This window comes from Mastomys coucha, unplaced genomic scaffold (genome assembly GCF_008632895.1).
Source record: "Mastomys coucha isolate ucsf_1 unplaced genomic scaffold, UCSF_Mcou_1 pScaffold23, whole genome shotgun sequence".
NCBI lineage: Eukaryota > Metazoa > Chordata > Mammalia > Rodentia > Muridae > Mastomys > Mastomys coucha.
In genome coordinates, this window is record NW_022196906.1 from 117,551,440 (window position 1) to 117,564,129 (window position 12,690).

Genomic DNA, 12,690 nt, shown 5'->3' on the forward strand with positions numbered 1-12,690 from the left:
GCTTTGGAATAGCAATTTACACATTTCATATTTCCAGGGCTGTGTTGGGATTTCTTCATGTCATGGGCTCATTTGTTTCAGCCTTTCCTTCTCTACCATTAGATGGTGATTACAATTTGGGAATAATGTCCTCTTCATCCCAGACAGACAGGCCCTGCATCCCTCCTGCCTGAGTTCATTTTTAGACACCATGGTTCAGCTTATAGAATGGAAAGTCGTTTGTGACTTCAGGGCCCTGGCTCCTTATTTGTGCATCTGACTAAACATCAAATAAGAAGGGTTAAACCCTAAAAATGACAAGGCCAGCAGGGTAGCAGATATATTTTTAAATGAGGTTGTTTTCTTTTAATTTCAAAAGAATCAAAAACATCTTAAAAAGTATTTTGAGGCAGGTAAGTGCCTGACAACCAGGTTGGGGAGAAACTTCTATTTTGAGAGCTCAGAGCCAGTTGCCTTGACAACATGTAGCAGGCACTGCAAGTATTTCACTAAGCCAGTCTCCTTTTAGGTCCTTACAAGTGAAACCATTTGTCTGCCCAATCTCTACCTCTGGGTTTCTGGTGTTCCCTTAGAAGAATGAGTGCCTCCTATAGGTGTTTCCTTAGAAGAATGAGTGCCTCCTACAGGTTTTTCTGTAGTCCAAACTCACCTTTGAGGGTGCAAGGCGGAACCTTTGAGGTGAATTTGCTGTGTATCTTTTGAGACTAGCATGTTTCAGTCATCCTGAAGTTCTGATCATGTGCATGTCCAACTAGGCCAGTGTTTACCAGCCACTTCTCTTCCTTCACTGGAACCCAAGCCAAAACAAAACAAAAACAAACAAGCAACCCCAAATTTCTAGGTTAAGAGCCGAGAAAATGTTGAGTCACTAAAATGCTTGCTGTACAAGCACAAACACCTGAATTTGGATGCCCAGCACCTACATTAAAATCTGGGCTAGTACTGGGGTGTGGGGCAGCAGGATGCCTGAAACCAGCCCATCCAAATTGATAAGCTCCAGGTTAGTGAGAGACCTTGTCTCAAGCAAAATGGAGAGTGGTTGAAGATGCCCATTGTCTGCTCTGGTCTTGACATGCACACATGTGAACAAAGACATGAGCATGTACAGACCCCCACTACACACACACACACACACACACACACACACACACACACACACTGCTGGGCTATTGGGTATTTTTTAATGACTTTTTCTAAGTTTATAGTTTCATTTCTTGGTCTTTGTCTCAGGTGAAATTGTTCACACTGTGGCAAGTTTCTCCAACTCATGCTTAGTGGAAGTGCAGATAGCTCTGTGGCTGCCACTGTTTGGTTTGTGCGCTGATAAAGAAGGCGTTTGCTTCCAACTCCTGCCCTTCACTCATGCCTGAAAAAAAATGTTTTCACATTCTCAGGAAACCTAGAGAACCAGGCTTTTGAAAGCATCTGTTGGAAGATTCTGCCCCATTGAGCCTGAAAGTTTGAGGATGTTTCAGTTCACATAAATTTTATCAGTGTTATTTCCTTCTAGAAAGATGGAGTGCTAGTCTCTGCCCACCTATACTGACAACAAATTGCAACTCAAATTGATTAATCTCCTCTGTCACTTTATGGACGGTGTTTTGTTCCTAAATGTCAAGTTAACAAAGCTGTGCTTTGTTATAATGCCTTGATAAAGTTCTTGTCAGTTAGCAAAGAATAATTACCAAGAAATTTACCAAATTGTTGCTTTTTGTCTGCATATGGGCAGCTCCTAGGATCTTGAATATCATGGGTTATAGAAAATGTCAAACTTCCAGGTACAGAATAAAAGTCAAATACAGTCCCCCCCCTCTCTTTCTCGTTGCCTCTCCCCTGCCCCTTCTGAAGAGGATCGAAGAGTTATTTTCAGTAAGAAAGACAGTGTCTTCAAAACTGCAGGCCTCAATTTCCCTGCTGTTAATATTCTAAATTTTCTTTAAGAAATTTAGAATGCAAACCTTTCAAATCACTTAAGAACTTAACTTATGGCCCTGGATTTGAAAAGCAAGACCTTTAAACACACACACATACACACACACACACACACTATAAAAGTGCGGTGCCTGGCATTTGTCAGTTTTGGTTTTCTTTAAATGTTCATTTTCAGCCTAAAGATAGTTCTAAATGGAACTATAATAGCCTGAAAATGAGTGCTTAGACAAATGTTAGGCTCAGGATTAATTAATTACCCTGATATTAACACCTTTTCCTTCAGTTCTGCAAAGAGGTGAGCAGGGAAGGAATAGGAGATGCAGGTAGAGATGGAAACTGACAGATGGAAGGAAGAGGAACAAAAGAAAGAGGCCAAGGGAAGGCCACAGTGGGTTTCAGTAAGCCTGGCTGAAGGGACCATGGGGATGATGGTCCAGAAAGGAGAAGGGAAGCCTCATGGCCTAGTGTGGTCTTGACAGTGTCAAGGAGTCACTGAGAACACTCCAGGACCCTGAGAGGAGAAAAACAGCCCTGGCCTGGGAAGCTAGTGGATGTAAAGGCGGCAGCAAGCTTGTTTCTCTTTTCCCAAGGGGGCACATGGGAAAGAATGGGGTAGATGGACATGAATGAAGTGCTGAGGAAGATGGTGAGACTGTAAAAGTCCTCAGACTTCTCAGAGGTGGAGGAAAGGCTGTCTTCCTGGACCTGAGCCTGGGGTGTGTATAGCCTGACTTAGAATGCCAGCTCTCCCTGTCATTCTCTTCCCTGGAAAGTACTCTGTGAGTCTCTAGAGTTGAGTTATGAGTGAATGCATATGCATAACGGCAGATCCATTCTTTTCTTCTAATCCCCCTGCCTACCAGTGACTGTCATAGTATAAAGACCCATCAGCTGGCCTGGTGGTAGTAGCACAATCCTGTAATCCCAGCACTCAGGAGGCAGAGGCAGACAAGTTTCTCTGAGTTTGAGGCCAGCCTGGGCTACATGGAGAAACCCTGTCTTGGAAAACAAAAACAAACAAACAAACAAACAAATGACCCAGCAGGTGACCTTATTCAGTGTCTTCTCACTGGTGAATTAAAGAGAGCAGAAGTATACTGCTGAGTCGGTATGACACTAGATTGTTGAGCAGGGGACCTCATTGTGCCTCCTTCCCAAAGTTCTGTGTTTTTGATTTGGAAATTGCTAATAATAAACACAGTTCTCCATTTGTCTTTGGAGTTTTGGAGGCTCTGCACACAGATTTCTTAAATCAGTGTATAGTGTGTTAGGGAGGCTCTTCTCAGATGAGCTGCTGTGAATAAACCAGGAACAATGGTATACTCCTTTCTTTAAAAACCTGCTTTATTTATAAAATGATCTAAAACTCTGCCTCAGGCCAGAGTTGCTTTGCTTTGCTTTGTTTTGGAAAATGGCATCATGCTGTAGACCAGTCTACCCCGGGGTAGTCTAATTGTGGAGCTCAGACTGATCTCAAATTCATGGGAATTCTCCTGCCTCATCTTCCTGAGTATGAAATTATTTGACCATTTTGTAAATACTCATAACCCCTGGACTCAATGTTTTGTTTAATGAAGACTCATGAACCTTCAATACACATCTAAGGGGTTGACAGTGTTGGAAAGTCAGGCTGATCCTCATCAGATCCCTTCATTCTTACAGTGGTTGCAACATCTGTGTCAGAAAATACTAGTAAGGCCAGAGAGAGTCATCTGATTGCCATGGTCCAGGTCATCCAGGGCTGGGGCTTCTGCCTGTAGCCCTCTGCTCCTCCATTTCCTCATAATCTGACAGCCTGCTTGAGAAGTGAATAATATCTAGGAGCATAAATAACAAGTCTAGACAGTCTGTGCTATATCCTGAATGAGGGAAGGGCATTTGGCCTTTAAGCTTTAGCCTAGTTTGGTGGTGAACTGTTCCCCACTTGTCCTCGTCACCATTCAGTCATCACCCTCTCTCTCTCTTTTTTTTTTTTTGTTGTTGTTTTTTGTTTTTCGAGACAGGGTTTCTCTCTGTAGCCCTGGCTGTCCTGGAACTCACTCTGTAGACCAGGCTGGCCTCGAACTCTGAAATCTGCCTGCCTCTGCCTCCCAAGTGCTGGGATTAAAGGCATGCGCCACCACTGCCTGGCCAACCTCTCTTATTAACAACTTTTCTTGGGGTTTACTTATTGTTTGGACTTGCATGGGTGGCTTAGCTGGGTCTCCAATGCAGGGTCTTCTAGGCCAAGGCTAGAAGCATGTGTGTGAAAGCAAGCACACTTACCTGGTGAGCCATCTCGCTGGCTTTCTCTCCCCTTCCTTGTACTGGGGATTGAACCCAGAGCCTCTTGCATGCTGCACAAGCATTCCAACACTAAGCTCTGTGGTAGTTGCCTTTCCAACACTAGCACCCACCTCCTTGCCCTCACACTTATTCTGCTGCCTCCATCTTGTGAGTAGGTCACAGTCCAGTACCACTTCTTCTTATCATTAATTATGTAGAGAATGTCTGAAACTCACTGTGTAACCCAGGCTGGCCTCAAACCTTCAGTCCTCCTGCCTCAGTCCCCTGCTAAAAGCTTTCTATAGAGAAAGAGAAAGAACAAAAATCCCCAGACAAAAACCACAAGAAGAGCTAACAGACCCAAACCAGTATTGTGCTAAGCTGTGTCACACTGTATGTCCCTTTTCTGCCTGGGGATTACTGAGGGACCTCTGAGTGTCCTTCCCTGACATCATACTCGTCTAGATATTTCTGGAGTCAGGAAGGAGGATCGGAGCACCAGATGAGTCCTGAGTGCCATGAGCCTAACATCCAGTGCAAATGTTCTTCTGTACTGCAGACATAACCAGGCAGTACTGCCTTCGCATCTTGGACATCATCTATGCCAATTACTGGGCCACAAGTCGCTCTGACATTGGCTTAGTTGTTCCCTTAAGTTATTCAAGGTCATTAGGGGAGGATGGTTGGTTTCCAAGAGGTTGCTTTGACCCTCTTTGTGTTCTGAGAGTGTATCTTTTGCTTTGGGTCCTATAAACCTATGAAATATTTTCAACATGAACCTCAGACAGTGTAAAGTGTAAGATTGCAATGTGGAGGAGTCACTTCACTGAGGTCCCAGATAGACAGCTAGATGGTGCTCTCTGGAGCTCACAGGATATAAAAGCTGATACCTTGATAGAGATCTATGTGAAATGAATTGTACCTGCTTTTAGAACAATACCTGACTTTGAATTACCTGACTTTGTGTTAAAACCAAAGTACCTTAATGCAGATGTGGGCTTATTTGTGTGTGAATGATTTCCTGCATGTATATATGTGCACCATGTGCATGCCTGAAGAGCGTTCAGATTTCTTAGAACTGTACTTACAGATAGGTCTGAGCTCCAAATGTATCCTTAGAACTGAATCCCAGTCCTTTGCAAGAACAGCAAGTGCCTTTAAATACTGAGCCATCTCTCCAGCTGCGTGAACTTATTTGAAAACAGGGAAAAGTAAGGAAGAGAAATGTTGGGGGATTTAGGGACAGTCAGTCTTATTTGCTTTTTCCTATTTGTCTCAGCATGAAGTCTTACCAACTGTTGCCATCTGTGCCTGTGGGCAGATGAGGATGGCAGGGAGCTCCACCCCACAGATGCAAGGTGCCTGAGTGGACCCTGCAGATGTGATTGGATCTGAATATTTGGGTTCATGGGCTAGATTCCAGGGGATGATCTTTAAACACTTCTGTGTTGACATCTGTTTTGTGGGAGGGATAAGCCAATATATCAATAACCACATGACTTTCTGACTTCAAAACAGAAAAATTTATTATATGACATTTTTTAAGTCAGAACACTTGGGGACATATTAAATTATTTAAAATTTAGATGTTACAAAAAAATTACTTGTCCCCAGCAAACAGCATTCCAGCTCTGACCTGTGTCTGGGCAAGGTTCCTGGTGGTTTGCCAGTCATGTTCAGTGGAAGGACCATATCTGATGGAGGAGAGAAACTCAGTAAATGGACTAGCCCCAGGAGATGAGATTTAACCTGTTTTGTTACTTTGTGGACTGCCCACTAGAGAGTTGTCTGGCTAATGTTCCTTTGATCTGCCTGAGGCTTCAGGCCTAAAATGAAACATTGCTCTATTAACATTTAAAGCAGAAAACAGCTTATGGTGCCTCACCCCTGTAATCCTAATACTTGGGAGGGTAAGACAGGAAGATTACCCCGAGTGTAAGGCCAGCCTGGGTTACATACAAGACCCTAGACACAAAAATGAAAACTGTGTTTAGCTAGATAATTCGAGGGGACTGTTTGTTTGTTTAGTTTTTCAAGTCAGGGTCTCTCTATGTAGCCTTGCTGTCTGGAACTTACTCTGTAGACCAGGCTGGCCTTAGAATTCAGAGATCCACCTGCTTCTGCCTCCTGAGTGCTGAGATTAAAGGTGTGTGCTATCACCTCCAGGCTAGGGGACTCTCCTTTATATTAGCTCTGTAGTATTAACTCACATATCTACTAGTTAGTGAGCATGTGTGCATGTATACACTCTCTTTTTTTCTCTCTCTCTCTCTCTTACACACACACACACACACACACACACACACACACCACAAAATAGTGACAAAGAATTGTTTCTAGACATTGCCAGTTAATTCCCAGGGAGCAGAGTCTCTGCTTTAGAGAGAGGGAGACTATTAATATTTTCATGAGTGTTAAGCCCAATGGCCTCTTGACTGTAGAACTGTGTTTTGAATAAGTAGTTAGCAATGAACATCTAAAAAGAGAGTTTTGATTTAGCCAGTTGGCTAAATTAAAAGCTTTTAAGTGATATAATTTTAAAAAAAAATGCCTTTGATAATTTTAGAAGACTAGAATTTTCTTTTGTTCTAATGGGAAAATCATGGAAGTCTCCAAAGGGAATCTGTGACTCTCAAAATGTACATTGCTTGACTTAGTAATAAGACAGCTAGCCTACCGCAGGTAGGAAGGTACAGCACGGGGAACCACAGTAGCCTCCTCAGTCCTAGTACCCTCAGGCAGTTGCACAACAGTGGCCCTCGCCATGCAGCAGCCAGCTTTATGTTTTCTCTAGATGGCAGTTGCAGAAACAACAACAACAACAACAACAAAAAAAAAAACAGGTCAAGTTCACATGGGAAGTTAGGGAGAAAATGGCATGCAGACTCTTTCACCTTGAGCTAATGATGCCCAAAAGAACACAAGTGGATGATTGGCTAGATGAAGACTCAGTCTACCCTTCCTTTTCTACCTCTGGTAAACTGATTTTCAAAACCACAAACCTAGTTCAAGATAATGCTGTTCTATTGCTATGTGAATTTTATTCAGTGTCTAGAAGCAGATCCAAGGGACCCAAGAAGTGCATTATAAAATATATATATAGAAGCAGATCTAAGAGTGCATTATAACATATTCCTTATAAAGTATTTTCATTATAATGCATATTTATTATAATCCATTTATTATATTATATTAATTGAAATATTTGATATTTCATTATAAGCAACTCAAATACAAACAACTCAAATAATAAAGTGTTAATGGGTCCCATCCCTAGATTTAACAGTTTGATTTTTCTATATTTGCTTTATGTACTTTCTTAAAGCTGTAGTGGATAAAGGTATTTTAAAAAGATATTTCTATGCTGGGCAGTGGTGGTGCATGCCCTTAATCCCAGCACTTGAGAGGCAGAGGCAGGTGGATTTCTGAGTTCAAGGCCAGCCTGGTCTACAGAATGAGTTCCAGGACAGCCAGGGCTATACAGAGAAAAAAACAAAAACAAACAAAAAAGATATTTCTACAATAACAAGGTCTAATATATTCCCCATAATCCTCATCCATTCTATCCTCCAATTCAATTCTATTTTTATTGTGTGTTTATGACCACAGCACAGTGAGAATTTAGCTGTGAAACGTACATGAGGCATACATATGTACTTTTGCATATAGACTCTGATGTGTCTGGTTTATTCTTAATTCAGCAGCATTTGGGGGCTGCTTCAATGTTGGAGAACATAAAATGATAAATAAAACAGAATAGAAGACAGCTCCTGACATATGTTTGTTAACAATGAAAGTTTTAAAGGTATTTGTCTAGAAAATGAAAGAGAGCAAGTCTATGTCCTACTGGCAGGTCAGGGCTGAGAAGGCAGTGTTGGCGCTGTAAGGGGATCTGGGGAGGCAAAGTACTCCCTGCCTGCTGGTCTGATCCTTGGCTGGCAGTTTGCTCATGCCTGTGGCACCCTATATATCAGGTGCTTATGGAGCCTCTGGGAGATGGTATTCACCACAGCTTAGTTTTGGCGGGGGCCAAGCTGCTTGGAACCACCGTTAGATTGGCGGATTTGTCTGTGACTCACAATGGAGAGATGGAGCTGGGAGTAAGAGTTGAGTTATTTTGCATCTTTAAAAATTTTTATTTATTAATTTATGTGTATTGGTGTTTTGTCTGCATGTATGTCTCCACACTAGGACATCGGATTCCATGGGACTACAATTATGGATGGTTGTGAGCCACTGTGTGGATGCTGGGAATTGAACTCAAGACCTAGAAAAACAGCCAGTTCTCTTTGCTGAGCTATTAATTGCTAAGCTATCTCTCCAACCCTGTTCTGCATTTTTGAAAACTTGTTTTCTGGGCAGGAATTATAGTCAGTGTTGCAGCACTTGTTGGCATGCCTGAGGCCTGGGTTTGACTCCCAGGAACACCCAAATAATGGAATTGTTTTTTAAAACTAGGATGCTGCTACTTAAAAAACCAACAATAACAAAACAGCATATAAAACAACCAAGGAAAGCTAGGAATGCAGCTCAGTTTGTAGAGTCCTTGCCTAACATGCATGAAGGCCAAGTTTTTAAAACTCTATATTAAACTTCTTTTTCAGGCAGAAAGTAAACTTTAGGAACTTTTGATTAATCACCCCATGTAGACAATAGCTTGATTCATATTATATAATAAAGAGAAAATAATGAGGCTAGATAAGCTATTAGACCTAGGTTCTGTGTAGACATAAGATTTATTCTGAAATGTGAATCACATCATAGTGAACAAATACTCATGACATTTATGATTGCTTTTCAGATGAACTATATTCTTGGCCCCCAGCATGTGTTTATCCTGGCAAAAAATGTTCATAGCTGGATTGGAAAGATGACTCAGCAGTTAAGCATTTGCTGGTTATTCTGATGACCCAAGTTTAGTTTCTAACACTGTGGTATCTCACAGCCACCTGTAGCTCCAGTTACAAGGGATCTTCTTCTGACCTCAGTCAACAACAGTACTCATGTGCATATACCTCCACACCTATATACATACGAAAACTATTGTCTTTAAAAAAGGCAGCTGGTGGTGGCGCATGCCTTTAATCCCAGCACTTTGGAGGCAGAGGCAAGCGGATTTCTGAGTTCGAGACCAGCCTGGTCTACAGAGTGAGTTCCAGGACAGCCAGGGCGATTCAGAAAAACCCTGTCTCAAAAAAAACAAAACAAAACAAAAAAACAAAAAAAAGAACTGAATCTCTAAGTTGCGGTGTGTGTGTGGTGGAGTGCCTGACTGTGCATTTATACCTCTTCCCTTTTTGGCAGGAAATCACTACGTGTTTGCCAGATTACTACAAATGGACTCAATACCTGTTTATCAAACTCTATGAAGCTGGGCTGGCCTATCAAAAGGAGGTAAGCTCATGTTAGCTTCCTTTTTAAAATTTTATAAATCCTCTCCATCTTAGAATCATCATTATCCAGGTGTAGTGGCTCACCTACACCTTTTTTTTCCCCACTCTATTTTTTTTATTAGATATTTTCTTTATTTACATTTCAAATGTTATCCCCTTTCCTGGTTTCCCCTCTGAAAACCCCCTATCCTCATCCCCCTCACCCTGCTCACCAACCCACCCTCTCCTGCTTCCTGGCCCTGGCATTCCCCTACACTGGGGCATAGAGTCTTCATAGAACCAAGGACCTCTCCTCCCATTGATGACTCTAGCAGGGCCATCCTCTGCTACATATGCAAATGGAGCTATGAGTCCCATCATGTGTACTCTTTGGTTGGTGGTTTAGTCCCTGGGAGCTCTGGGGGTACTGGTTAGTTCATATTGTTGTTCCTTCTATGGTGCTGCAAACCCCTTCAGCTCCTTGGGTCCTTTCTCTAGCTCCTCCATTGGAGACTCTGTACTCAGTCCAATGGTTGGTTGTGAACCTCCACCTCTGTATTTGTTAGGCACTGGTGGAACCTCTCAGGAGACAGCTATAACAGGCTTCTGTCAGCAAGCACTTGGGATCCACAATAGTGTCTGCGTTTGGTGATTGTATATGGGATGGATGCCCAGGTGGGGCAGTCTCTAGATGGTCATTCCTTCAATCTCTGCTCCATACTTTGTCTCTGTAACTCCTTCCATGGGTATTTTGTTCTCCCTTCTAAGAAGGACTGAAGTGTCCACACTTTGTTCTTCTTTCTTGAGTTTCATGTGGTTTGTGAATTCCATCTTGGGTATTCTGAGCTTCTGGGCTAATATCCACTTATCAATGAGTGCATACCATGTGTGTTCTTTTGTGATTGGGTTACCTCACTTAGGATGATATTTGCAGATGATATGATAGTGTACTTAAGTGACCCCAAAAATTCCACCAGAGTACTCCTAAACCTGATAAACAACTTCAGCAAAGTAGCTGGATATAAAATTAACTCAAATAAATCAGTGGCTTTCCTCTACACAAAGGATAAACAGGCTGAGAAAGAAATTTGGGAAACAACACCCTTCACAATAGTCACAAATAATATAAAATACCTTTGTGTGACTCTAACTAAGCAAGTAAAAGATCTGTATGACAAGAACTTCAAGTCTCTGAAGAAAGAAATCGAAGATCTTAGAAGATGGAAAGATCTCCTATGCTCATGAATTAGCAAAATTAATATAGTAAAAATGGCCATCTTGCTGAAAGCAATCTACAGCTTCAATGCAATCCCCATCAAAATTCCAGCTCAATTCTTCACAGAGTTAGAAAGAGCAATTTGCAAATTCATCTGGAATAACAAAAAACCTAGGATAGCAAAAATTATTCTCAACAATAGAAGAACTTCTGGTGGAACACCATCCCTGACCTCAAGCTGTATTAGAGAGCAATTGTGATAAAAAACTGCATGGTATTGGTACAGTGACAGGCAGGTAGATCAATGGAATAGAATTGAAGACCCAGCCGGGCAGTGGTGGTGCACACCTTTAATCCCAGCACTTGGGAGGCAGAGGCAGGTGGATTTCTGAGTTAGAGGCCAGCCTGGTCTATAGAGTGAGTTCCAGGACAGCTATAAAGAGAATTCTTGTCTCGAAAAAGCAAAATAAATAAATAAATAAATAAATAAAATTGAAGATCCAGAAATGAACTCACCTACACCTTTCATCTTAGTATTTGAGAGGCAGAGTCAGGCAGGTCTCAGTGAGTTCAGGCCAGCTTGGTCTACACAGTGAGTTCCAGGACAGCCAGAGCTACTTAGTGAGACCCTGTCTCAAAAATACCAAAACAAAACAAAAATTGTAACTTTTATGTGAGAAACAAAGAAAGTCCTGTTTGCACATAATGGTAAAGATGAAGAGTACTTCAGGTTCATAGACTCATCTGCAGCAGACTGAGCACTACCAAAAATAAAGCAGTAGCATTCTCTCTTTTTACCTCCTAAAATCTCCCTGGTGTTAGTGGTAATAAAAGATGAGCCAATTTTCTTAGGTTTATGAACCTAAAACTTTTAGGGTGAAGACCTAGGAGACCCCATGTTAGAGAAAATAAACAGTTCAATGCTCATCTTCCCATCTGATTCCAGATGGCATAGCTTCAACTTTTTTGTGACTATACCACTTGCAGTCATATAATCATAACCCAGATTATAGCTGATGGCTAACCTTTCCCCACTCTGACTTTTATGTAAGTGTGGGAAATATCCAGAACCAGTCAGATCCCAACACATCTTGAAAAAGTCACTGAAGAGAACATAATAAAGGGCCTGACTGGGCTGACTTTAGCACAGCCCTAAAGGGCTGGAAAGCATCTAGCACTGGTGACAGAGAATACCCTTGCCATTTCACTTGAGCCGGAGGGTAATGTTAGGCCTCTGACCCAGCAGGACAGGCTGTCTGAGGGTGCTATAGCACCTCCTTCAGCTCACCATAGTTTCTCACAGAGGCAAACCAGCCTGCAGGACAGAGTTGAGGTGGATGCAGGCCATGAGCAGGAAGGAAGAAGGATCTATGAGGCACATGGCTGCTAGCACTGTCTCTGATAGAATTTCTGTGAATACTTTTGGTGCTGAGGAATTTCACATGTTATATAGTCTTCCGTTAAATTTTTAAGCAGTGCTTCTCAAATCAGTAGAGCGATCCCCTGATAGCTCTGTTCTCAGTGCCTCCTTGTACCAGGAGGCACCGGAATGTCACAATGTGGTAAGTGTAGGCAGAGGTGTTTGTTTTGAACAAAGACTGAATCTAACAGGAACTCTGGAGTGCCTTCATTATGGTTAGGACCATGTGTTCTACCAGGCAAGTGAATCTGTGAGTAGAACTCAGAGTTGTTACCCTTGGGGCACAATGTTGAAGGCAGAAAGCATAACAGTTTTCTGGAGGTCCTGAAAATGTTCTGTATTTTAACAAGAGTAGTAGTCACATGTTTACTCACTTAAAAATTCATTAATTGTTCACTTAAGATTTATCTATTTTTCATGGAGCAGAGACTGAAGGAAGGGCAAGCCAGCCTAAATATAGCTATCTCCTGAGAGACTCTGACAGT

General features: G+C 42.0%; 1 protein-coding gene across 1 annotated transcript in view; it reads left to right on the plus strand.

The window, feature by feature from the left end:
* Lars2 (leucyl-tRNA synthetase 2, mitochondrial) overlaps positions 1-12,690 on the plus strand; it is a 96,678-nt gene that overhangs the window by 32,671 nt on the left and 51,317 nt on the right. Inside the window, exon 6 of the mRNA XM_031345758.1 lies at positions 9,502-9,591. Coding sequence (XP_031201618.1) covers positions 9,502-9,591 — 90 coding nt within the window. The remainder of the gene's footprint in view (positions 1-9,501; positions 9,592-12,690) is intronic.